The sequence below is a fragment of the Odontesthes bonariensis genome, chromosome 17, assembly GCF_027942865.1.
Source record: "Odontesthes bonariensis isolate fOdoBon6 chromosome 17, fOdoBon6.hap1, whole genome shotgun sequence".
Classification (NCBI taxonomy): domain Eukaryota; kingdom Metazoa; phylum Chordata; class Actinopteri; order Atheriniformes; family Atherinopsidae; genus Odontesthes; species Odontesthes bonariensis.
This window is the reverse complement of record NC_134522.1, coordinates 25,443,836-25,471,563: the sequence shown is the minus strand read 5'-3', so window position 1 is coordinate 25,471,563 and position 27,728 is coordinate 25,443,836. Positions and strand designations below refer to the sequence as shown.

The 27,728-nt window shown below is 41.1% G+C and overlaps 2 protein-coding genes across 3 annotated transcripts in view; both read right to left on the bottom strand.

Annotated features, from left to right (window-relative positions):
• Positions 1-45: 45 nt before the first annotated feature.
• Positions 46-23,714, bottom strand: sfxn5a (sideroflexin 5a). Of its 2 annotated transcripts, XM_075488119.1 has the most exons (14): positions 23,583-23,714; positions 21,810-21,878; positions 20,188-20,265; positions 19,449-19,475; positions 18,000-18,054; positions 17,355-17,380; positions 17,126-17,179; positions 16,086-16,142; positions 15,941-16,006; positions 14,277-14,367; positions 10,034-10,149; positions 9,845-9,930; positions 4,265-4,382; positions 46-2,148 (listed from the first exon to the last, which is right to left on the bottom strand). In XM_075488119.1, the coding sequence occupies exons 1-14, from the start codon at positions 23,628-23,630 to the stop codon at positions 2,071-2,073; spliced, it is 969 nt and encodes a 322-aa protein (XP_075344234.1). In that variant the 5' UTR covers positions 23,631-23,714; the 3' UTR covers positions 46-2,070. The 2 variants fall into 2 exon arrangements, with proteins under 2 accessions (XP_075344234.1, XP_075344235.1); XM_075488120.1 differs by lacking the exon at positions 4,265-4,382.
• A 1,106-nt stretch (positions 23,715-24,820) lies between these two features.
• Positions 24,821-27,728, bottom strand: part of rab11fip5a (RAB11 family interacting protein 5a (class I)) — a 31,141-nt gene continuing 28,233 nt past the window's right edge. Inside the window, exon 6 of the mRNA XM_075448764.1 lies at positions 24,821-27,587. Within this exon, the coding sequence (XP_075304879.1) occupies positions 27,330-27,587 (258 nt within the window). The 3' untranslated portion in view covers positions 24,821-27,329. The remainder of the gene's footprint in view (positions 27,588-27,728) is intronic.

Below are 27,728 nucleotides of genomic sequence, written 5' to 3'. Positions count from 1 at the left end.
TAAACCAAGTGACATTAGACAAACATGACACCTGCACCCTCAAACTGGAGGGGGATAAAAATCGTTTTATTATTGACAGTAATCACAAAACGTCATTGAAAGCGTTTCAAACATTTTTCTCTGAAGCCTGATTGTTATATCTTACAAAGTGTTGACAGCGAGGCCAGGTGGTTAAGAAACAGTGCCTCGATTTAAACCGAGAGTGATTTGTAATAAATCAGTCAGTTGGAGGACTGATGATAATGATAACGTTCATCTTTTAAACATAAGCAGAAACGCTGTTTTCAGGACCATCTTCTATAATTCTGAGAGTTCTGTAAGTCCACAGATTTGTTGCTATGGCGTAAGACAGTTGCTTTGTCCAAATTTAACAAAATGTCTCCGTTTGTTCCTGTACCATTTATGGCATAAAACTCAAAATACTTCCAAAGACTGCTCGCTAGTTTCCTCTATTTCTGTAGCGATGTAGAAAAGACAACATGGGGAACGTCAGCTTCATTTACAGAGAGGTTACCGGGGTGTGCATTAGGCCGAGCTGATGCTGCCTCTGCTCCATTACGAGGCAAACTACATCTAGCGGATTATTCCATCTATACAGCCTATGGTCTGAAGCGTTTACAGATTGTAATTTAATACATTTAATTTGTACAAATGTTCACAGTCTCCCCACATTCAAACTTTAAAGAAAAATGGAAAAAAAACGTATATTTTCTTTATTCCACAATGCTGAAGTTTCACCTAACAGGACAATAGATCGTATAGAAGAAGTGAATGTAGCCAGCATGGCTTCACAGGTTGGTTTGTACACCGTTGCACCTCAGCAGTTGCCATCTTGGTTCGTACTAAACCTGAAGTGGCCAAGAAGGTGAAGCTGAGGAGCAGTGTTTTAAAGAGTGGACAGTAATGTGCATATTTCTGGTCCAAGGACAGAATGTGGAACGGCTCCATTAATCCACAGTGCAAAATGCTGCTGTTGCAACAATAAAGGCTCAAAAGCTTCACATGACTTATTTCCTGACAGAGATGTTAAGTTATGACGAGGGTGTTTAACATCCTGGCGACTATCATGATGATGACATTGAGCGTGTCGCTACATCATGATCTACATGCGTGATACTATCTATTTAGCTTCAGAGGCTCAACATGAGAAAGGAGGGGATTGTGGGAGGTGTTTTTCACAGACCTCCTTGCTGGGGAGCCGAGTTTGAGATTTTCACTTTTCCACATTCTGCTAAAATACGTGGTCGGGTTTAGATGTTACAAAATACACTGCCTGGCCCCAAGACAAAAAAAAAAACATAGCATTAGCTTACGGCAATAATACTGACTTAATTACGGCACACATGTATGTTAGCCACGAAAAACTGAAGAAAAATTCCCATAGGAATGGAATGACAGTGAAGGCAGCAAAGGGTTTTGTTGGGTCTGGAAACTCAGAATTACTTCCAGGAACAATTGACTAACTAAAGACATAAGGAAGGCTGATGTTTTTTTGAATGGGTGTCTGTTGGAGGTGGAGCCACGTGGCCGTCTGTAGTATTACACTTTAAGTCACCTTCACCCTGGATTTAATTCTGACAGTAAGACTATGTCCATCTGTTATATATATAACAGATGTTTAAGATGTACAAAGAAGTTGGGAACATCTGCGAGAAACAGATGGGATTAATTCATCATTTTGAATAGATCTGCAGTTTACTGTCCGTTCATTGTGAAAAAGACAACAGACAATCCTGTGAGTTAGCCAACAGAACCTGCCAGCATAACAAAGTTGTTATGTCTTCTCTATTGGTAAGAGCAGAGTGACCAGAACCAGCCTGTTCTGCCATAAAGCTTTGAATGTGTCACTTATTTGGCATTTCGTCCTTGTCGTTATGTTGCTAATACTTTCGAGCTGTTGTGTTGTACATTTTCCCATCACCCTTACAGTTTATTTAATGACCATTATCTCTGCACCAGCCGTCTGTAAACGTATGTTACCTCCTCCACACCCGCTCTCTGGCAGCTTCAGACGGTTCAACCCATGATGAGCAGCGGGTTCTTCCTCACTTGAATGTCGATAGAGATCTCTCACAGTCCTTTATTGTATGTCACAATCTTGCAATCTGTTGCCATAGCGATCTCTGGCTCGAGCTGATTCACACTGATCTGTGGGAATCAAAGCAGAACAAAAAGGTCGACAGTTCAGATGCAAATATTTGGCACAAGCTATCAGATGTATATATTGTATGTGTGTTACATGCGTTAAAATATCACGCACGACTTGCAAGATTTTAAACAATTTTCAATGTAACCGAACCATTCTTAAAGGCTTTCAAATGTTCTCAATTTAGTGCTAATGTGCAAAAAGAGACAATTTGGCAGATGAAAGTCTAATTTGAGGTTTGCGTCTCCTAATATTTGAACCAGAGACAGATGGCTGTTGGAGTTGAAAGCAGAATCCTAATCAGACATCTTGCTAGGTGTGAAATAGGGAAGTGGGACAAATTGAGTAGGCGGGGGATCGAGGGGGAGGAGGGCATTCATGTTGCTTATTGGGGAGTTTTTCTCTTTTTTATTTCTCCCTTTCATCTGCTATCCTTGCAAAAGTGCAAAAAAGGACTTGTGAGAGAAAAACAGGCCAGTCCATGGAACGGGAGGCAGCTTTTCACAGGACTGTTGGCGGCACATATGTCTGAAGTTTTTTGCCATATGGCTGTCTGAGCTATTTCCAGTGGTAATTAAATCATAAACATTTTAAAGCCAGAACTGCTTGGCTTGTGTCAGCAAGTCACCTGGCACAGAGACAACACAGACAGGGAGATGGAGAGAAAAACAAATTCTTGCCATAGCCATTTAATGAGCAGGATGACACATACTGAGGCAATAAGGCTAAAGTTAGATCTCAGCCCGCTAGCCTGGATGGCATCAGTGGCAGTGAATAAAGGCTGTGGGCAGATCCTAACAGCGCAGGTTACGTCTCAGAGGGCTACGACTCATTAGGAGGAGGCTCATTGGGAAACACTGAAGAGGTCAGGAGACCTCAATCAGAAACATCAGTCACAGAAACTGTCATGGCAGAACTGAGCAAAGCAGATATCCAATACAGCCAGAATTAATTTCAGATTTAAATTAATATCAAAATAAACTAAATGAAACAACACTTCGTTTCACTAGCAGTTATATCATTGATGGTCCTTGCTTTGGATGCAGTACTGTGCAAACGTCTTGAGCCACCACTCATTTCTTTCCATTTTGCTTGAAATGTGCCAGATCTTCTTGTAATCTTTCTGTGTGCTCTTCAGAAATAGTTCTCCAGGCTTTCTGAAGGTCTTTCAAAGTTTTTCTTTGGAGATTTTTTACTTTTCCATTCATTTTCAGTCCAGTCCTTGTACCTGACCGTTTTTGAGATACACCAATCAAAATAAGTTCCCATTTCTTTGGCTGCATCTATCAAAATGTGCCCTTAAAGAAAACTGAAGAAACTAGAAGGTAGAAGTGGAGGACCATAGAAGAAGTGTCAGGTCTAAAAAAACTATCTACAGCAGATGAACGGTATCTTAAAATGATGTCTTTAAGAAAGAGGTAGTTGATTCATCTACTGTTCACTGAAGCCCCATCAGAAATATTCTCCCTGGAAGGGTGGCTGTTAAGAAGTCATTCTTGAGGAAGGGAAACAGGGAGAAAAGGTTGAGCTCTGCCAAATGACACAAGAAGTGGACTGAAAATCAGTAGCAGCAGGTCTGATGGAGGGATGAATCCTCCCCAGAGCCCGGACCTCAACGTTAGTGAAGCAGTGTGGGATCATCTTGGCAGAGAACGGAAAAAAAGGCAGCTGACATCCAAAGAAGAGCTTTGGGATGTCCTTCAAGAAGCCTGAGAACTATTCCTGAAGACTAAATTAAATTACACAACAGATTGTGTGAGAGGATTCAGATTGTGTTCAAGATTAAATATGTCAATGGCAAATTTTGGCTTTCAAACTCATTAGAATTGTACAAATAACATTTTTACCTTAAGCATTTCTGCACCTATTTCCTTTTTTCCTGGTAGTGTAGGTTACCACATAGGCTTTAAAACTAAGGAAACCTTCAACCTTTACCCAGCTCATGAACATGTTTCCAGTTGCTCTTCGGTATCTGACAGCTCATCGAAAGATAGAATGATGTCAAAAGCTGTATGTTTGAAAAACTCCAATGCGCTATCAAAGCACGTTTCATAGGAATATGGTTGAAGAAAAAAAAAAAAAACTTTGGCCAAGAGGAACAGTTTTGTGAGAAGATACCTGAGACATCTGCGGGAAGAGGCTGATGGCGAGCGGCAGAGCCAAGCCAAAAGCAGCAAGACACACCAGACTGTGAACAGGCAGTATGAGCCTCCGATGTCTCTGCAGCAGAGGGAGCCTGGTGGGAGACGGGCAGTCAGCTCTTTTACACGGCAGTAAGAAAGCTTCAAAACATATGAGCAGCTGCTATTGTGATGGCACTGGTTGAAAGATTTATCTTCCACATGCCGACACGGTAAACGGCAGACTTTTCACTACAGGTGACAAGGCAGCACAGTTCAATACAGGGTGGGCTACATTTACATTCAGACTTATTGTATATTTATTGTATACGGTCAGAGGCTACAGCTACAGCACATCAAACTGAATTCAGCTAAGTTAAGATGACTCTGTGAAGGTACGACTTTTAGAATAGCAGTGAGAAAAGCAACATTTAGAGGCAGTTACAGGTAACCAGGGTAACATTGCTTTACACAGATTAAAAGATTTCATATCACAACAACCTGCCTGCCAGAAACATAGAAATAGATGACCCTTTATATCTGCAGATTCAGATCGAGCCTTTGATTGGAATTAGAAGCAAACGCTTCATTACGTGCACACTTACAGGCGCAGGATCAGCGCTCATATTTGACAAGAAATAACACCGGACTTCACAATTCTAATGAAATATACGTAAAGGGTGCTGGGCGGGTTTAACCAGCCAGTCTTTAAGTATGTTGTGCACCTGAGGAAGGCTTGCCCAGGCATTTCCGTTGGTGTGTGTGTGTAGAATGTAATTCCTTTTGATATATGGAACATGCTACTAAGTTCAACACGAGGAAAAATTTCACAGTAGCAATGGGAAAAGTTCAATTTAACAGGTTTTCCAGACAGTTTTATGGAATATGTGCTTGGCATTAAGTGACAGAATGACATTAACACCAGCGGTAACCAGTAATACTAGGAGGAAATTCTATTTTGGAGAGGTTGGTCTGCCTGGTTGGTCATTTTTGTGAAACATATATGAACTACTACGTCTGCACAACACATATCTACAGTTTTCACCTGAATGTATTCAAAAGGTTGTGATCGATCTGACTGTCAAGCTAGTAATTAGTGCTTTTGCTTCTCAGGAAGGGTTAAAGTTACAGTGCACCTCATGGATATCACAGGGATTCCTGTCAGAATGAATGGGCTTTGGTTGACTCACTGAGGAACACACAGGTATCTGGAAACAAGGCCTTAAAACACGAACAGCTTTACAGCACCGGTTCCAGTCACTGTTACCTCAGACACTTACACGGACCATGGTACAAAGACCGCAGACACTGACGTTCTGCAGTAAAGAAACTGGAGAGACAAAATATGGAAAAAAAAAAAAATCACCGTATATGGCGGTCTCTGAAAGGGCTACGACATTTATGAGGTCCGAGTTGCTTCAGATGACAAAAAAAAAACCAACACAGTTTTTCTGGTAGCCCTTTTCAAAGTAGCTGTAGCTTAGTTCCCCCATCAGAATACCTCTGATTCTCCACTCAGAGCGCTCTGGCTGCTCGGAAATACCTCACACGACCCCACTTCAGAAAAATTAAATGTCAATTTAAGAGTAAAATGTTTTACAAACCAGCAGTATCAGTCTAAATAAAGATTAAGGACATTTCACAAATCTGTCTCCAGAAACACATTCTCTCCTCCCTCTGCAGTGCCCTCCAAAGGATAATCTCCTATTCAGTGTGTGGGACAGCGGACTCAGCAGGAGCTTGAGAAAGAGCCGCTCCATCTCTCCTCCACCAGTGACGCCCCCCCCCTCCTCAATAACAAGGAGAGCTACTGCCTAATGAGGGAGCTCATTAACACATATGGCTGCCATGGTTTAATTAGGCTACACACACACACACACACACACACACACACACACACACACCTTGGAGGAGTGCATTTAAAATAAGAAAATAAAAGTTGTGAAGTATTATGAGATGCAAGTGGCAAGGTAACATAGGTCTAGGCGCAAGTCTGTTTAAGAACCTTTAAATAGGGTTTAAAAATAAAAACAAGATGTTATCAACACAACTTCATATCAAACTGTTTGCATTAACATGCTCTCAGTAACCTGACTGAAGACCAGCTTCAGATTTGTTTTATCCTTATCTTAAAGGGATAGTTCGCCTCTTTTGACATGAAGCTGTATGACATCCCATACTAGCAATATCATTTATGAACATTTTCTTACCCCCCTTGCTGCGTCCTGTGAGCCGAGTTCCAGCTGAGTTTTGGCGTTGACGAAGGTAGTCCGGCTAGTTCTCTGGGGTTTAAAAAAAAATAAAGCGTTTTGCTTTTCAAAATAATATGCGTTCAAAAGAGTAATACATTTGCATCACAAAATTGTTGTCCAGGAACAAGTCAGACCTCACAATCGCTTGGCGCTATTTTCGTGCTGTGTAGACTGTGCAGACCGAAGTGCAGACCGTGCAGTCCCCTGCTTCCGAGCAGTAAACACCGTAACAGGCGCGGCAGGCGGCAGCAGGCAGCGATACGAAGGGAGAGAAAATAGCGCCAAGCGATTGTGAGGTCTGACTTTTTCCTGGACAACAATTTTGTGATGCAAATGTATTACTCTTTTGAACGCATATTGTTTTTAACGCTTAATTTTTTTAAACCCCAGAGAACTAGCCGGACTACTTTCGTCAACGCCAAAACGAGGCGGGAACTCGGCTCACAGGACGCAGCGGGGGGGTAAGTCAATGTTCATAAACGATATTGCTAGTATGGGATGTCATTCAGCTTCATGTCAAAAGAGGCGAACTATCCCTTTAACACCTCAATTAAAGCCTCGATTCACCGTTACCCAAAGCAAAAAACTCAGATATTCATGGAAATGAAGATGTAATCAAATACCGTGCCCCCCCCCCTTTTTTTTGTTTGGTTTTGTAGTCTAGTGCAACCTGTGATTGCTTTTGAGAATGGAAACAGATTCAAAACTAAAGATTTGGAATTTCTACACTGACCAAAGAAAAAAACACTTGTAGAAACACCACAGGAGGTTTTGAAAGAAAATCATTAGGTATGGCTTTGTTAGGACTTTAAAATACATAGTAGAGATACTTTACTCGTTCAGTTATTCTTCTTCTTGCTTACAGGGGCGTAAGAACTTTGCAAGTGTGCAAAAAATGATGGAAATGTTGTCATCAGAGGGTGTTGGTGCAGCAGACACTGTCACGGGATGATCATACCGCTGCCCACAAATGCACATGCTCCTGTTACAGTGGCAGCATGGAGGACCACGCATCAGTACACTTGCATCTACAGACATTGGTGTGACACAATATTCAAGTCTGCACGCTACAACATGCAGGACACAGGGGTGCACCACCAGAGCCTTGCATATAGACATGCATAAATTAACAGCCCTTTAAGACCAATTCATGGCAGCCACATCCGTACGAGTGAGCCAGTCCAAAGTTCATGCATTTCAATGCATGCAGCTGCACCAAAGCTTCAAAATCATAAGTATGTAACAGTCTTTTGTACAAAAAAAAAAAAAAGACTGAGGGTGTGCAGTTAATCATGTAGTGATACTACAAAATTGTCATGGCCAAAAGCCTTCACAATAACTCTATAATTACACTATCAATAAAAGACATATTTAAAGCTATCAGCCCAATTCACCTTTGGAGCTTATCGTCTCCTTTTCTTTGGCAATTGAATTACACTATGTAATTCATTTCTTAATGTTTGAATTTTAGATGAAATCATGGTATTATCATATATTAATTATCAAACCATATTGAGATTCCATTCTTTTTCTGATCAAAAACAGACAGAAATGTCTAAGCAGCATCATGTTCACAGTACACTGTTAAACAACAGAGTCGGGTTTTCGTTTTATACATACTGTCGAAAAACATTTCTGGTCCCAAGTTAAGTTACCTGGGTATGTGGACTGAAATGGACAAATGCAGCTTCCATGGGTGTGCATGAGAACAGAACTGCCTGTCAGTGCACTAAATGTGTTCTCAGCAGTGTAATCCATCATCGAGGGGCCACCTGGGGACCCATCTCTGTCCCCTTGTTCTTGCTCTATTGAGTGCCAGTGAAGGCAGGCTGACATAAAGAATAGCTGAGCACCACTCATATGCAAGCACAGTCAACCACGCAGCTCCCTGCTTACTCTAGCTCTCTCACACACACACACACACACACACACACACACACACACACACACTCCCTTATTCTGTATCACCCTGTTCAGTCATTCAGCTGCCAGGAATCCCAAACACACCTGGGCAGCTGGCTGTGCTGCCTGAGCCCGCCTCCTCAGAGCGGTCGGGACAAGTGCTGTCAGGGAGCTACAGAGACGGCTGCATTCCTCAGCACACCACAGGCGCAGTGAGGCCATCACTCACAGGACGTCCGTATAAACACGTCGCATCATTAAGACATCATTACAGTCACATCATGTGACACTGAATTTCAGTGGTGGGGAGGGTTCACCTGACAATGGGGGCTCATCAAACTGTAGCAGTTTTTTTTTTTACCAGTGAATCTGATATTAAGAATAATTCATTTATTTGATAGAATTAAATTGGGAGAAATGTCCAGTACTAGCATACGAACAACATTTGTTTTACTGCCATTACATCATTATTACTTTGTTTAGAAAAAAAAAAAAAGAAGTTCAGAAATAGATACAAACAATGATTCGTTCTGTATGAGAAAAAATTGGCCGTTTGCCAATTTTTGTTAGAAAAGCAACTCTTGGCCAATTAAATACACATCAAAAGATGCATTGACAGGAATGTGTCAGCAGAAGCTACAACTGTGCTGAAAAGAGAAAATGACTCAACATCCCCAGCAGAGCCAGAAGCTTAGGACAAAAGTAAAAAAAAAGTGAAAAACTATACGTTATTTATAAGCAAGGAAGACACACTTGTTCTTGCAGTTTCTTTTCTAAAACTTTTTTGTTGTTTACTTATTCATTCATTTTTGAAGGGTTACTCAGGGGCTCAAATGACTTATTTCATTTGATTTGATGTCCACTGTTTCTATTTCCATCCAGTTTTAGGCTTTCAAACTCCACAGTAACGAGTACATTGACACATTGCAGGTAGAAAATCCAGCGGAAACACTGAACTTTTCAGCTACAATCATCCAATTCTTTTTGGTTGAATTCTAATTTTGCTTCTCATTCAGTTTCCTAAAACTAACCAATTATTAACAGAATAAAATCAAACGAGTCGTATTTTGCCCATTTTAAACAAGTAGACACAATTTGAGACTCAGGTCAAAATGCCACATAAAGACTGTACAGCACTCCCCCTTTTTAACCGTCCATCGACTGTTCTTTTCATAGCAAAGTGTTTTGGGGTGTAAAGTGAACAACTCGACTCTGCATCGCCCCCTCTCTTCCACTGGGTGTGTCTCATCTGAAATAAGTGTACTCTGAGCTTCGCTCAGGCATACAAATGAGATTTTTGGACCCAAATCACACTCGCTGCAGAACGTTAGGTTAGGCCTGAGAGCTTTCACTAGCACACACAGCAAAGCCAGCTCAGACAGCCACCAAACAAATGAGGAGAAAAAGAAAAGAAAGCGTCTTACTTTTCCACTACAGCCATGATCAAAGGAGGAAGCAACAGGATAGGCATGGGCATGACCACTCTGGTTAGGGCTGTCTCCGTAAGTGCCTGTCATGGGAATCATAAGAATTTAGGAACATTGCACTCTGTGTTGATGAGTACTGACAAAACAGCATGATAAACACACGTTTTTAAGAGTAATTCGACATACATGCCTGGCAGCCACTCTTGATGTCCCCACCACTTTCCCATTACTGTCAAGCACACTGATGCCCTCTGACAGCTCGGAGTGTCTCATGAGCACCACGTTGCAGACATTTGCACTGGCTGTGAAAAGCAAAGAATATTTTCAAAGATTAAAGAGTATTTACTTGCAGTAGAGCATATCTTCTTTACAAAATGAGTAAAAACTGTTTTGCCCTGTGACTTGTGTGTGGGCAGTGCTGCTGGAGCATGGAGAAGTTGGCTACCTCTGTTAAGGGATCTACAGGGAAGAGCATTAGTAGGAGTGGACACCTTTGGAAGTATGGGGTAAGAAATCGGTCAAAAAGAAACGTGCATCCGTGCAAGTAATCCGCGCATATTTGGGAAATATGTGCGTCTTTGGTTGTAGTTGAGCATAAAATAAATATGTACAATCTCTAAAAATGAGTCCATCTGTGTTTATAATGGGTTGTGTTTTGATATTTGTCAAAATACGAATTGAAAAGTTACAAATCAAAAAGTTGTACCTGTATTTTGACAAATATCAAAACACAACCCATTATAAACACAGATGGACTCATTTTTAGAGATTGCACATATTCATTTTATGCTCAACTACAACCAAAGACGCACACATTTCCCAAATATGCGCGGATTACTTGCACAGATGGACGTTTCTTTTTGACCGATTTCTTACCCCATAGTGCGCGCACACAAGCTGGGGCAGACTCACGCTTAGCAGCGTGTGCACAAGCTGTGATTGACAGGTAGGATTCCTCCACCCTAACGTGATTGGTTAAAAACAGCCGGGAGCGCTCGATTTTTGCAATCACGATTACAGGCTTTAGAGGGAGCTACAGAATTCGGGATTTTTCCTAAACAGCCTATTTAATATCGGAGTGTCTACTTGCACCCCTGGTACAAATAGCATTGGCCACACAGCTGAGCTATTCACACCCCGTGACGTAACACCAAAATAAAAGCTGCTGGCTTGCACAAAAAACATGGCGGACATCCGTTTTTTCGTCATCAGAAAGTGAAGAATACTGCTAGGTTTCGGCACTAATATCTGTTCCAATTAAAAACTAGATGAAAACATTGTGTTTTATTTTCATAATCAATGTTCAGTGAACACATTACAACCGTCAGTTTGTGAGTTTTTAGAAATTTCGCGATCATGACGTTCAGCCATATTAACTATAAAATTACCTGTACACCACATATGTGTTATAGACTCAACTATTGGTAAGTAATTTGGGTTAAGATCCAGGAATCCCTGGTTCGATTCTTGCCCGATGCGTTTTGGCAGTGAGAAGTGATACTGCGCATACCAACGTCTCTGCAGAGAAGGCGCGCGATTTGAAAAACAATTCAGTTCTCAAACGGAAGTTTTGATTGCAACAATTAGCTAGTGCACAAGGGTGTAAATAGCATACATTGCTATAAATAGCATACATTATTCTGAATGTCTATTAGCACCCCTGGTACAATAGCCTTACACTATTCACACCACTGATCTATAAAGAAGGTTCTTTATAGATCTGTGATTCTTCACACCCCGTGAATTACCACCAAAAACACCTTACACGTGAGCACAAAGGCCATTGCGGACATTAGTTTTTTCCTTATCAGAAAGCAAAGAATTCTGACTGCATTAATATCTTTTTAAATTGAAATATAGATGTCTTTCTTAACTCTTAGCTGAGGACATCTCTGGCCTAATGGATAGCGACTTAATCCTCTATACGGGAGACATAGTCATGTAAAAAATGTCTTATAATAAGTAGATCATTGCTCTGTAAATGAGAATGCATTAAAATTGAATTATGCGATCAATATGCCAGTGTAAATCCACAGGGGTGTAAATAGCATACACTTCTATTTGCACCAGACGGGGTATCAATAGAACACATTGCTGAGTGTACCGGGGTACGAATAGCATTCACTGCTATTTGCACCAGGGTACAATCAGCATACAGTGCTAATTGTACCAGGGGTGCAAATAGCCTTACCCATTTAATATTCTACTTCCAGAATCCCATGACAGTTCAAGCTAAAATGACTAAAAAGAAGTTGCCGACGGCAGCTTTAAGTAGAACTTTGTGACTACAAAACGACAACTCCGTCTTTACCAAAAAATGGAACGCTGAGTGCAATGTCAATAAAAACAGAATGCAATGATTTGCAAATTTCATAAATCAACATGTCAAATACCAAAAGTGAGACATTTTACGATTTCATGCAAAATGGTCACTCATCTTTAATTTAATGTTAGCAACACGTATACAAATGATTGCAGATATTGCAGGAATAAAGAGCACTAGAGTACTCTCAGTATGAGGACATAAAAGCATAGATTACTGTTTCTTACTCGTAATATTTAAAGTCACAGTGTTGGACCTATGTTTTAGAAGGAAAAAAAAGACAAGCTTTTTAAAAATGCGCTCTCGTGACATCTTTTGATGATTATCATCAGAACAGGATTGACAGTCTGATAAAACTATCAGCAGATATGCCGCTAATCCTTACCAATCCACCCCTCCAAAAAGGCACTGACCCCTTACTTGCTCACAGACCCAATAAAGTGCGTCACTGCAGTCATTTGCGTCATAATTCATGAAACAGTTTGCCACGTCCGAGTGCGACTTTAAACGAGAGCCAATAGCGGACAACAAAACCAAGGTGGCTGGCAGGCTGACAAACAGCGGTGTGGTTCGCCCCTGATTTATTCACGAAAACCAAAATGAACACAAATGTATGTTAATGTAGATAGACCTTTCTTCTTGACTCTAATAGGAATAAGAAAAACTCATTTTAGAGAGTTTAGTGGTTGTGCCTCAAGCCTTTTTAATTTAAGACAACAGCATTCAGAGTTATCTTTCCCGAGGCCCGCGGGGACGGCCGGTCACTTTGTGAGGGGAATTTAATTGACTGAGCAAACAGCTCCTATTACCTACAAGGGATTTTCTTTTTTTTTAATCCACGCCAATTAACTAAAGGATAGATACAATGATTTTGGCAAGGCATGACAAAAACTATAGCAGAAAGATCAAATTCTCAAAAACATGTTTGTAATTACACGAAGAAAGACATCAGAGTAATTAGACATTTTTGATAATTGCAAAATCTGCACAGTTTAACGCTGACACGTGGTTGTAATTTGTATTTATTTGAAATAATTACATTTATATACACTAATTACATGTGATAACCAGCGGTACATTCGTGGAAATACAACCAAGAAATTTCTCAAGTAATTAAGTCTTAAATATCACAAATAATGACAAATATTTTCTAAAGAAAACTAATTAATTATACTCCATATTTCTGCTCACATGAATTTCCCTCCAGTTAAGGTCTTTATAATTTAATTGAATGACAGGCCGCCGCTTGATTAGGTTATTACAAATAAATCTAGCCTTAAGTAAGCAAACAAAATCAAACGGGTGAAAATTCAAACAGCACTTTGCTTTCCCCTCGCTTCAATTAGCTATTTTAATTACCTTTTATATGGGCCCACAAAAACAACAACAGCAACAACAATGCACAAACTGAAGGCAGGTAAATGAGGCCTTGACGCCACTTTAGGGGTAATTATCCAATTTGTTTGTGGCAGCAGAGTTCCAACGAGCAGCCAATTACCAGGCAAAGGCTACGCTGCAGAAACCTGTTGATTTAATTAGAAGAGCCGGTATGGTAAGGGAAAGGGAGTCAAGCGGGGGTGGGGAGGAGGCAGGCAAACAATTTAATTATGAGCCAGCAGCCCCGGGGCATTCTGGGACACGGGTTTATACCCCTGGGTGTGATTGTGTTTGTGGGAGAGTGGCATGAAAATCAGCTTTGTGGCTCCACACACGTCTGACAAAGCAAGCTCTCAGCAAGGCTCTAACCCTGCAGAGGCGACGACGGACTGTGAGGAGCAGGATGAAACTCAATTTCTCAATCTTGGCTTTCACACAGAGAAATATTGTGATCACTACAGCAATAACAGGTATTTTACGAGACTGAGGATAAGAATGAGCTTATGCCCGAGCAGCAGAACGCCCTGACATCGTGCTGACAGACATAGAGAAATATTATGTGTGCCGCCTCAGAAATACTGTAAAGATAATTAGTCCATTATGAATTATTCCAAAAAAATGCATGTGCAAACAAATAAATATTAAAAAACAGTTTGATCGAAAGGAAAAATATATTAAAATACTTGGTCTGCTGAGCCCATAAAGACTGTGACAGCTTTTGGAACTCACCCACAGCGGGAAAGGGGATGAACCTCTGGACCAAAAGCCTGGTGGTTGAACTGAAGCGATTTGCTTTCTGGATTAAAACGTTCAGCCCAACCTGAAGACAAAGCACATTATTTAAAAAAAAAAAAAAAAAAACAGCAATGATATACACTGAATATTCAGAAAATTCTAAGTGGGACAAACAGCGGAAAACCAAACTCTGTACAAAACACTTGTGGAACTCTGCTTTATTTTAAACCACTAAGTGGTTGTATTCAGAAGGGTACATGCGCTCAGATAACACACCGACGCGCCACTTCAGCCTCTTGCTCTCCTCGGCCCAGCAGGGGGTCGTCACCAGAATGGCTGTTTAATTGGAGAGCTCCTGCCCACCTCCCGGCCCGCCGTTCCTCCCACCAGACTCCCCACGATTTTTTTCTGTGCTTGCTGTCGTCGTCAGGCCTGAGGCCATCAGCCGGGTGACGCCCAGCAGGACCAGTAATTGGCTCGCTTTGAGCTCCTTGTCCATGTCAGACAGGTGTGCGAACGAGCTTAACAATCTTTTAAAATTTGAGTCTTTGATGACATGAAAGTAAGAAAAACCGGTGAGGGTATTTTTAGGGGTTCATGTTGAATGCTGACATTCAACTTCTTTAGATTACATAAAAAAAAATTAAAAATGAAGGTCAGCTGAGGTGCGTTTGAGTTTTTAAAGAGTTGACATAGCAGATCAGTAAAATGTCAAAGCGGCCGCCATCTTTATAAGGGGGAAGTCAGGCCTCCTGCTTGATCGATGTTTTTAATCGATGCTGATCTATTTACACACTTATGAACATCACAACTCTCTGAATTCTAAAGTGATTTTCAAACTGTTGGATTCGTTACAAATGGCCATTATTCTGATAAAAGTAGGAGTTCTGAAATGTTCCAGTGTATTCTTTTTTTCATATTAAATGTGACACAATATTGTTTAGAATTTTGAAAGAAACACTTATTTACACTTAAAGCCACATTTTAAACATAAACTATACTACTTCTGTGCAGGGGCATGTAAACAGCAAAAAAAAATAAACAACTTAGGGCAGTTGTATAAGAGAGATTAAGAATTCACATGTATCTTCAGTAGATTCACCACAAAAGGGTGAGCAGCATATATATGAATATATATATATATATATAAAAACAAACTATGCCTGGTAATATATAGAACCATAGTCCAAAGCTAGATAAGGAGCAGACAACTGATAGATAAATATTTTGATGGATTTATCAATAACGATATAGTTAAATTATAAAAAGGTACAAATGTGAACTTAGCACATTATTAAAGGACGGGAATAACAATGACATAACGTCAGAGGAGCAGCTGTAGTGCAAATGGAAGGTGGGAAAAAGGAAAACGTACTACAGCCTCTAACTGCATTTTTTCAAAATCACACTGAAATCAATTTAAAAACTTAAAGACCCAAAGGCACTATTATAGATGAATGATGAATCAACAACTCAGACTCTGTCTGACCAAATATCTATTTGAATAATTGCTTCCTGATATTAATCTTAAAATAAACATGTTTTAATTAAAACCCACGAGCAAGACGGTGGCTGCAGAGACGTATTTTCTGACATGTCACATGGCGTCGCACATTTCTTGTATTCTAAGTGATGACATCATTAGAATGGGTACTCACAGCAATGGACACAGCACTGGTCACCCCACCAGCATATCCCTGGAGGAATTCGGAAGCTGGAGCAGGCTAAAAGAACAGCAGAAAGGAAGACAGATTAATAAGAACAACAAAAAACAAAAGAGGATTTTTGTTCCAGGTGCTGTACCTTGGAGGCGTTGCGGTTGCAGAAGTTAACGCAGGCATTGTGACTCTGGTTCAACCACTGAAAAGAGAAAAGAGGCTGAAAAGACGAGGAGCTTCACAGTAAATGGAACATTTACTTGTCAGACATGCATTAGTCTTTGCTTACAGCAGGCATATCGAGTCATTTTCAACAGTTTTATATGTTTTTCCTGATTACAGGAACTTTGCGAAGTGATAACCTTTAAACAACGGAGACCACAGAAGTTCATTACTGAATGTTGGAGAACGGGGCTGACTGAATATCTTACACTCAAGCTTCACTAAAGCTCCATTTACACTGGCCAAAGAACACTAAAACCTGCTTACATGTCTTTGGGAGCATTGTGAAAGTCTTTAATCGGCACCTAGTCATGACTATTTAACGGCTCCAGTCTTGAACACAACACCTGTACATATGCTCATTTTTACCGAGCATGCTGCGCTCTGGGCTACAATGGTGTGTGTGCACAGCTCATTTTTTACCTTTACCTACTGTAACGTCTCACATGGGAGTTTTGAAACTAACAGCGACAAACTCCTGGATGAAAGGAGACATTTTTTCATTTTTACCCTTCTGCTCGAAGCTTCTTCTCAGTCTGATAAACTGACTGCTTATTTCAGAGAGTCGTGGTTATCAGAAATTGTTGTCCAACACAGCCCACAGGACAAAGCGTAATGCTTTGTCCTGTGTTGTGTTGTAATAGTTGTCCGAATTTTAAAAACCTGCTTCAAATTACAACTTTTTAACATAAAAACTGCATTACTAATATTTGTCTCACATCCTTTCTGTGCAAATAAAACTCTCTTTAGCTTCAGTTGTCCTTTTAGTACCTTAAAAGTCATATATTTGCATTTCTTAACCTGGTATTTCATTGGCTAACAGGACTGTAGATTGAAACTGGCGGGTGAAAAACCAACATTCACAAAAATACTGATTAGTGAGCATCATCTTTTTAAATGAATTAATAGATTGGCAACGTTAATATTATTAGAACGGTCTGAGTTGTACTGTTCAGTGAATACCTGCCAGAAGATAGTTGAGACCAGGGTTTGATGAGGGAGGAGGAGGCCAACAATCTGCACGGGCAGGAAATAAAAACCCCATGAAAACAAATGCAAAACACACAATGAAAACTTTGCTGTGATCTTTGTCTATACTTATTAGATAAGCACAGACTAAACAAGTAAGTCTTTCCATACTTATTAGATATGTAAACAATTTATTTCGATATCTAAAATAAGTAAGTCTTACCACTGGTGTGCCAAACGGGATAAAACCTATTGAAAGACAAGTCGGTATCATCATTCTTATCGCCTCATGCTTGTGGATACAGTCATTATGGGTGCCAATGCCGAAGGCTTTAGACAGGCATACTAATCTGTTGCCAGACTAGTTCAAATTACTCTGCTGTCAGTCAAGTATTTCTAATGCCTCATTTTCTAATATTTCATGGTGATTATTTGGAGTTATCTCTGAGTGTGTGCAGCTTAGGCAGAGCCTTGGTTTCTGCCTTGTGTCCATCTTTCTGACACAAAGAGGATGTTGGTCCTGACAGGTTAATCGCGGCTATCTATTTCTCCTTTAGTCTGCCCCGGTTCGCTCTTGCTCCCGCCCACCCATTGCCACTTCAAGGTCATTTACACAGAAAAGTCGCCGTAAAACTAAAGCAAAATACTGATGTTTGCGTCTTCTGAAACTCAGAGAACTTCTCTGTCACCATAGGGGAGAGGTTTTAATCAGCACCCAGCTGAGTGTGACCTTTTCGAGGCCTGAGACAGCCTGAAGAGCCCTGTTGAGCCATGACAGTTCCCAGGGAGAACAACGCCTCCATGTTGGACCACATAACAAGCCCCCAGATCCCACGTCCCCCGAGCCTTCCACACCGAGCTACTCTACCTGACATCCGAAAGGGCATTGGGATCTTCTCCCCTGTGTCAGGATGGATAATGGACTGTAAAAAGAGCACAATGATTAGAATCAGATGATAATGAGTACAGAAAGATAACTCGATAACAAGAATTAATATAATCTTTATTACAGTGAAACTACTGTAAACAAGGTACCAGATACATTAGAAACAAATTGTGACGTAGTGTGACTATAACCAGTGTAACCGATTCAGTTTATGAAACGCATCACACCACATGACTGATACTGTGTGGGTCCCACAACACATATGAAAGAGTTATTTATCTATCCATTTTACTTTATCAAGCTCCACGATGTCAGCAGCAGATACCACAAGTCCTGCAGGACGGTGGGTAGGTTATACACGCAGGGCTACAATTACCAAGTGATCAGAGGCAGTGTTCAGGTAGGTGTTGGCTGGGAAGTGAAACTCAATTCCAAAAAATAATTTCTATGGTTCCAAAAATCAGCCGTTTGAGTTTGAATGACCAGACTAAAGATATTTTTGCTCTCTAAACATTAGATCTCTCTTTCTTTTTTTTACTTTTTAGAAACAAAACTAGGAACACATTCGAATAAGAAATGAGAAGAAGAACTGAAATCAGAACAGATACATTTAGGCAGTATTTCTTGTATTTGTAAAGATTGCTACAGAGACAGACCTACTCGTGCAACCTCCAGTTCTTCTGTTTTTCAAACACGCCATTAGCACAGGTAACAAAAATCAGGAGTCGCACAAATGTCCAAAAAGAACGCAGTGCCACATCGAATTTTACCAGTACCATAAATTTAGCTTCATAACGCCTCCAATGACTTGCCTTCTTCCCAGTTTGCTCCATGCTTTCCCAAAGTCAGCAACACACACACGCACGCACACACATACATACATACATACATACATACATACACGCAAGTCACAGTGATGTAAAAGCAATCATGATTAATTCTCCATTGTCTTATTGTTCTTATCAGAATATAACATGTCCACCAAAAAGAACCCATCCTCTTTTACATATCCGCCTTATCCAATATGGGTCATTGGCGAGCTGAGGGGCTATCTCAGGTCAAGGTAAGAGGTGGGGTACACCGTGGACACGCCGTCAGACAGGGCAACAGACATACAAATAACTGTGCACACTCATTCATGTGGTTAGTTTAGAATCACCGATTAACCGGTGGCGGTGGGAGGAAACTAAAGTACCCAGAGAGAGGCCATGCATGCAGAGAGAACATGCAAACTCCACACAGAGAGGCCCCGGCTACAGTGCTAACCAACACCACCGTGTAGTCCAAATACAAGTGTAGGTTTTTAACTACTGATATTTCTGTCATTTTTCTCACAATCATGGACTCCCACCTACACTGTACCAACTACAATATTCAATCAGATTGAAAACTATGTGTGCTGTAACCCAGAGGAACAGTAAACAAACATACCTGCTTTATCTTCTGAGCTTTCCACAGCTGTAAAATCAGAAATAAAGAAAAGAGACTTTAATTTTCTGAATACTGAACAGTGTGAAAATGTAGTTTCTAAAATTCAACTGCTGATTCAGAGGTAATGTGATTTGAAGAGGCCATATATGCACAGCATGTTTTATGAGTTTAACATGTGTCCCCCACCGTGTTTTATCATGAAGATTCACTTAAAGGAATGGTTGGTAATCCTGGAGAGCTAGCAAGAGAGCTAAGTGGCACCTCCGCTAAGCTCTGGTCTTGCTTCTGGCTTTATCCAGAGCCGTTTCTGCCTCCGACTTTCTTTTTCTTCCCCTTTTAGCGGGGCGAGCCGTTACAAGTAATGGTAGTTTTGGCTGCATTTTCTCTGCCATTGCACTCACATTAATTATGTTCGGCACCGGTGAAATCGCGTGCGTGCGCGGAGGAGAGAGCCGACAGAGGGCGGCGCAGGCAGAACGGGCAGAACAGACATGCAGGCATCTGATTGGTTCCTCGGTTTTTTGTCCTCGGCCCGAGGAGTTTGGATTGGTCAGTTTTTTTGTCAGTGCTGCAGCTCCCACAGAGGTCGGATTATTTTCGGACCTTTTTCTAAATACATCACGTATAGATTACTCTCAGGATAAACGGACAATTTCACCCGTTATTACAAAATGTGTTTCTGAACAGGATTACCAACCATGCCTTTAACTAATGCTAAATGAGGCTTGTGAGAGTTTACCTGAGCGTCTGTCACTCCTGGAGGCAGAGCTCCTTGTTTGAAACGGTCAAGCAGCCCAACACACTCCTTCAGCCGTCTCTGGTGTGACAGGAGATAAAGGACATGGAAAATGAGGCCAGGGAGATCAAGATTGGAGTAGATTAGGAATCTTGGTTTCTCTTCCACTAAGTAAGTGACACAGATGAGAGTGTGATGCATTTGTGGATTTTGCAGATTTTCATTTGACAAATGAGTTTCCTAAAAAGGTAAGCGTTTTTCCTGTGGTGTGATCACGGTCTAATGCTGAGTAAAAACACAAAGTCATGTGGGCCAATTTGCTCTAATGAGCTCGACAACTATGTGTGTGTAGCAGTACAAAGTGTGTACATGAGGTCAAAATGTGTGTGTGTGTGTGAAAATTATGGCCTTCTTTGCTCCACTCTCATCAGGGGCAAGTTGAGGCATACCTAGCCCAGCAAGGTGCAAAGCTAGTGCTGGGTAGGTGTGTGTGTGTGTGTGTGTGTGTGTGTGTGTGTGTGCGCGCACACACACACACACACACACACACACACACACAAGAGAGTATGCAGCTTCCACCTCTCACAGTTGCCCCATATGTCCACAGCCCCATCACATCCCAGGAGCTATCTCGGCTATTACCCTCACCAAAGAGCTCACTAACAGCTTCATTACCCAGAGAGCCCGAGCTCTGATGACTCCATGGAACAAAATTACCCCAACACATCTGAGACCTGCAGAAATGTTGCGAACAAGCAGTGCAGCCTGACGTTTAAAGATGGCAGCTTGTTATGCAAAGGTCACACACAGTTTTGGCCAATAAATTACTCTTGTTAAACAGAGGAAATCAAAGTAAAACATTTAAATATGCAAGACTGAATATGCGTTGTGGTCATTCTGCCTATATGTTATACAGATTCTGCCATACACTTTTACTCCATCATCGGATTTGACCGCATCAACGTACAAGGTCATGTGGTCCTGACCCGCCTATTTAAATGAGGTAAATCCAACCTCAGCTGAACAACAACACCGGGTCATTATCAGTTCAACAAAAACTAAAGTCCACCCTTACTGCTTCCACAGAGATTAAAAGGGTAAGTACCTGATCAATTCACACTTTACATTAATTGATCATCAGCCAGTGTGAGCACATCTATAAAAGTAAAAAGATTATTCATAAGTGGAAAAAAATTCAAGACCGTGGTCAATATTCCCAGGAGTGGACGTCCCAGCACAGCAGCAAATCTATCACAGAATGTCTGAAAAGGAAAAGAATCAAGGTGTTGCAATGGTCCGGTCAAAGTCCAGACCTCAGCCTGAGGAGATGCTGTGACGGGAACATACGTGGGCCAAAATTCCTCCACGATGTTGCGAGAGACCAATAACATTATGTTTTTTTACTCTTTATTTATTTATTTATTTCACACACACCACTTCTTTCTTACATGAATTCCGACATGGCGTAAATATGTCATGTGTTGCATTCACCTCATTTTAAGACCTAGTCTGGACCAGATTTTCTTTTTATTATGCACTGGCACATAGTCCCTTGGAACTGAAAGAGGGTGCACTCCCTTGTTCACATTCCTCTCGTTAAGTTCTCATTAATTAAGTTTGCGTACCTCTGTCACAAAGAGTGTGCGGGGGTCAATCACATCCAGGAAGTGCCTGAACCGTCCAAAAAATGTGTCCTAAGAGAGGAAGTACATGCGTAAAATTCATCTTAACTGACAAAAAAACTAAACGTTTATTAATCAAACATTAAATCTGACACCAAACATGTTAATCTAATCTAAACACCGATACCAGTAACAACTAAATGTAAGCTATTAGCTGCACCTTGTAGTTTTTGTAAAGTTCCACAGAAACATATGACGAGAGACGAATAACTTGAGAAAATGTAACTTTCCATCTACTTAACAGGTGACAGTCTAATTTTTGCTTAAGTACAAGCAACCGAACCAGATTCTGGATTGTTTTTTGAAGCACAGAGACGCAGAGATTCCAGCTGTCTCCCAGCAAACGGCAATATTAGAGCCTGCCAGCTGTTTTAACACAGCAGGTGGGGCCTCCTCATTAATGCCTCTGGCAAACTGTTTCCTATCTGCATCTTTTAGAGCCCCAAATCCACTCACGCCCAATGCAATTAATTCCTGTAATGACTGCGCCAGAAATATCTTTCGATCATTTATTCATGGCCGAGCATAAGGAATAATTTTGAGATACAGCAGCACGCCGGGCAGCCTTGACAGACACACATCCCTCCCCAGCTTGAATCTAATTACACTTATTGCTAATTTGGATGGAAATCTGGTATCTGACTTATCACTGCACCTTGGCACTTACTAAACATATGGATGCTTGATGAAAACATTGCACGGGGAAAAGCATTTTAAATCTGTTCAATTGAGTTATTCACCAGTGCCGTTTAAAAGGACCATTTTGAGTTAACCCTGGTGAGTGGTGGAAGACGGGGTATCGACCATGATGATATCACAACTATCATAGAAACATTTCCTAATTCAAACAATGCCAAAGCTGCTGATTTCAATAAGCGACGTATAGGCCTACCATCTGTGGCATTTCATTTATAAAACTTACTATTGCTGTATTTACCATTACTTCATTCAATAAAAGTGTATTCTCGCAGTTTAGTGTTTCATTTTCATGAAGTTCAAGTCAAAACTCAGGAGTAGAAGCAGATTCCACTCAAATGTTGGTTAGGGTGATCTCAATCTACTAAACCCCCCAGCTGATGCCTTGCTTGTTCAGTTGGTAGAGAAATGCAGGGATGCAGTTTTGTCACTATTGGCAGGCTGATGGCTTCACACTTAAGTAGAACTTTGTGACTACAAAACGACAACTCCGTCTTTACCAAAAAAATGGAACGCTGAGTGCCGACTGCCGCTTTAAATGTACCGATGTGTAGTGTCGCCTTGAAAATGATTTAAGGAGCTGGAAAATCGTTCTCAAGAATAGGGTCTTTTACGATGAGGTTCAAAGGAAAATGTATTTTAGTTTATTTTTACAAATATGTTTTCTTTTACTTGCTCGAGAGAATTCTGTAAAAGGGCTGCTGTTTTAGACTAATTAGTTTTAGGCGGGTGCAACAACTAACCTTAAACTAACAAAGTAGGCCTAGTTCAGCCAGACAGCATTTCCTTTTCCCCGAAAGCTCGTGTCATTTTAGGCTCTTACTACATCATCATTTGGAACGCCAGTTAGAATCGACTTCAAAGACGACCGCTGGTTTCTCCTCGCGCGTCCAAAGTCTAACTTTGTTGTTCACCTTTTCCTTGACACTGGACTCACATCGTAGCGGCGCTGTAGCTCTCAAAGAGAGAAACGTGACATTTGACAACCGTACATTGTTTGTGGTGTAGAAATAAATGTACCTGGTTGAAACGAGACTTGCCATACTGGAAGGTCGGATATTCAGACATGCTGCTGCAAACAAAACAAGTCGATTTTTCTCCGAGATTATAAAACTTTTCTTTCACCAACAGCTGTATGGCTGCTCGGGAATCAGTCAGTTGTCACTGGTCAGGTTGCATCATGGGAAATGTATTTTTTCCCAAGCTATTTTGCTATATGCTAGGGTTTCCGTTGTTACGGCCAACTACATTTCCCTGGAGAACACGGTTAATTTTCATGGTTGTAGAAGAGAGGTTAAAATTGGAAGGTTGAGAGTTGCAGATCATTTTTGGGTTTTGCTACATTGTGCAGTTCCACCGCAACAATATGTGTCTTTTAGAGGAAAACATAGACCCCTAGTGGTGGTTCAGCACTAAACTCAGCAGTGTTTTAAGATACATATGCTACGTTATATTGAACATCTCCAACTTTTCTGCACATATCCCCACACAAGAAATAAATAAATTAACTAAAGCATGGTCGTCAGGTTCCCTGCACTTAGTGGGTTTATTTTACATATAGATTAATTGCATGCACCTGTGTTACTTCCAAGAGAGCAAAGAATTTTTGGCCTAAATAGTGTTCTCATCTGCAGTTTTCTCACGTGCCATGTTTTGTTCCTAAATTACTGTGTTGACTCAGGTTGAGTGTGGCTGGCTAGACCTCGGCTTTAAAACCAGAAATGACCTAAATCTGCATTTTCTTTATCACCTGGTCCTCAACTATTTTCCCCAACTCAAACTGTCAAAGTTGGCTTATGGCATTTCTGTCGCATCTGGCCAATGCAACACATCCCATAACCCAAGTGAGGTCCAGCACGTGAACACTGGTCCATGTCCGGCCCACATAACACTTGCCAGAGCTGTAACTGGGCAAGAAAGCCAAAAGTAGATGAAATTAGCCCAAAATGTGTCTCTTATCTGCGATCAAGGCTGTAGCTACTAAACTTATATTCATTATATTTTTGCTGAAGATAAATTGTCTCCAATTGAGAAGTTTTATAATGTAAGACAATTTAACCTGTGTGTGGTTTTCAGACAGCAGGGAGAAAAAGAGTGGAACAGCATTTGTACCCTCGTGTGGACGAAAACCAGTGACAGGAAATATCACTGAAAAGTCAGATAGAATAATAAAACTCACAGTGGTTAGTAATAAAAGGGCTGGACCACAGTGGCTGAAAATATGGAAACTTTCCCAAAGGAAGAACTGCAACCACACGTACGGTGAGCAGGAAACACAAAATACTCTTTATTAAATATACAAAATTTGTGAAACAGAATTGCATCACGGATTGTAAACGTTCCAATCCTACATACCACCTCGAGCACATTCCAACCTGCTACACGATCGAGGAGAAAATACAATCGGTTCAAACTTAAATTAAAAACCTTGTCAAATGGAAGACACGAAAGAAGATGTTTGTTCGCGCACTTTGCAAGTGCCGAGTTATATTCAATATGCTTCTACGGTCACCTATGCTCTTGATGCTTTGCGATCACAGAGTGGAACTGAGGTGACAACGTGGGCTTTGGATGTTGTACGCTTTGATCAAATCGTCATCGTTGTTGTGTCAAAAGAAGGCCAAGTGCTTACTCACAGAGCGATTAAAAAGTGCAGTACAGTGTACAGTCGATCTAACTATACCAATATCACACAGACGGGTACAGTTGAGTTTTTCTTGTGACGATTAAAGTAGTGCAAGAACATCCACAAATGCTGTTAAAAGTGGCATCATAGAGTACTTTATGGTGTATCAATCAGCTCTACAGATTAAGTTTCAAGGCTTTTTTTTTTCCATTGTTCTTTTTTTTTTCTTTACTTTTTTTTTTGGCATTTCACGGTAAAACACTGTTATTACTCATTTTCTATTGGTATGCATACAATTTGTTTCTGTGCAGTGATCTAAACAACGTCATAAACAAAGCATCAGAAGAGTCAAAAGAAAAAAGAAAAGAAAAAAACCTTCCAGTGAACAGATGGCTTTTCTTTCTCAAAACCTGCCTCGAGCCCCGACAAGTAAAATGAAGTGCTAGATTCTCGACGAACCTCAAAGTAGAACAGAAAATAAGGCAGCGTTTGGCATTTCGATACGGCATATATGCTGTAAAATGCGGTATATGTCCCTTTGTGACACCTGAAAGCGCCGTGCGTGCTGGAGCAGAAGCAGATGTGACACACAGACGCTGAGGGAGGGGGACTCAAGTACCAGCATGTCGCAGGCATCGTCTCAACGCGCTGGAGTCGTGTTGATAAGCGCGCATGTGGGGAAGGAGGAAGCATGAAGATCAGAAAGGCTGCGGCGCCTGATCTCAATTCCGAGTGATACTGTCTTCACCTGATAACACTGTGACCCATATGAGAATCAGTTAGCTTATGTGGCTGAGCATTATGGGTGTTTCCAAGACAGGCCCGCTTAGAACAGACGGAAGAAAGAAAAAAAAAGAGAAAAAAGACGGAGGAGAAAAAGAAGGAGCAAGCAAAAAAAAAACAAAAAAAAAAAAAAACTAACAGCACTTGTCATGCGGCATAAAAAAAATAAAAACCATTCACTTGTTGGCTAAGAACACTTTTGAACATTCGTGAGCTACAGTCAGTTCCCAGCTATGTGCACGTGACGAGCCCCCGCACCCCTCATTTGGTTTTCAAAAACAAGTCAGAGCACTCGGCTTTGCCAAGGGAACATTTGTAGAGTGTCAATCCAAAACAACTTCTAAAGAGCGTCTAGAAAAAGTGGCACCAATCAAACACTGGGAGGCATAAGAAGCAAGTTGCACAACTTCCCTATAAACTAAAACTCACTTCATATATGAATTCTGGCAAGTTTCCTGAACGTATCTGATAAGATTTTAGACTGATTTCCTTCCTTCCTCTCAGGTAGCCAACCTTTTTGGATCATCTCAGTCAAGCCTAAACCTGCAGGAAACACTTTGCCTTTGTCATTTGTTAGTGATGCGTTGTCATTGTGTAATGCATGCGTTTTAGGCGGAGCCTCCCTTTAAGGGTTTCCCCTGTGCTCCAAACAGACAACATTGAATAACTCAAATAATCAATCAGGAAAGTAATTAAAAGGGAAACTATTTTCGGCTTTGCTGCTTTTCTTCATTTTAATGTAAAGCAAATTTAATGTCTTTGGGTTTTGAACATCATAGGGATTTTAAAGGCATCACAAAGCAGAAAGAAAACATATTTTGCTTTTAAAAGAGAGGAATCAATCTAAAACCTAATGGTGTGCTGTGGAAAAAAAAAAACATTCCTCAACTTGCCGACTCTCCCCTCGCTCCAAAACTGCAACACTTTCAAACGAGTGCTTGTTTCGACTCAGTGAGGAGTTAGTTGGATAAATGCTGCGATGGATTGAAACTCCACAATCTTCTTTCTCTCGTGACAAGGTGACAGAAGTGAAACGTGAGGTGAAAAGGGGACTCAATGTTTCTACAACCAGGATCCCAAAATGGAAGCATCTGGGTCTGGAACCCCACCACCTGGCTTTGTGACCCTGAAAACAACCTGAGAATGCGCTACATTCAAAACCACTCGAACCAAACCCACCATCGAAGACGCGTCTCAGTGAAATAAAGCATGCCGGCCTGAAAACGTCGCCTCGACACCTCTCAGTGCCTAAATATTTGTATCAAAAAGGACAGCAAAGCAGTGAAAAGACTAAAGAGCTGTTGTGGAGGTTAGAGTGAACGGATGCAGATTGAAGTGCGCCTCCTTTCCCTCCTTCGTCACTTGAGCTTGGAGCGCACTTGCAGGAGGGTGGGCTTCTGCTCCATGATGCGCACCAGCAGCGTGTCAATGTAGTCCTCCAGGTCTTTGACTTGCGGCTTCAGCTTCTTAAGCTCCACCTCCCGCTTGCCCAGCAAAAGTTTCTGACGCTCGAACTCTGCCTTCTGCCTCTCCAGGTCTGCCTCGCGTTGCACCAGCAGGGCGACCAGTTCGCTGTGAGTCAGGTGGTAGTACGAGCCCGCTCCTTCCGTCAGAGACTGAGGGCAGACACAGAAGCAGAGGAACGGGGAGGAAGGTGAATGAAAGACATGACTAACTTTTCAGCTCTTCTAATGCTATGGAAAAGACAATAAATCACTGATGTGTGCTTTCCAGAATGCCCGAGCAGCTATTGCTTG

Coding starts and splice junctions, on each gene's coding strand:
- sfxn5a (XM_075488119.1), bottom strand. CDS start 23,630: ATGTCTGAATATCCGACCTTCCAGTATGGCAAGTCTCGTTTCAACCAG. Junction 21,879..23,582: donor GCAAGTCTCGTTTCAACCAG/GTACATTTATTT, acceptor TTCCTCTCTTAG/GACACATTTTTTGGACGGTT. Junction 14,368..15,940: donor CCAGTGCTGTGTCCATTGCT/GTGAGTACCCAT, acceptor CTTTGTCTTCAG/GTTGGGCTGAACGTTTTAAT.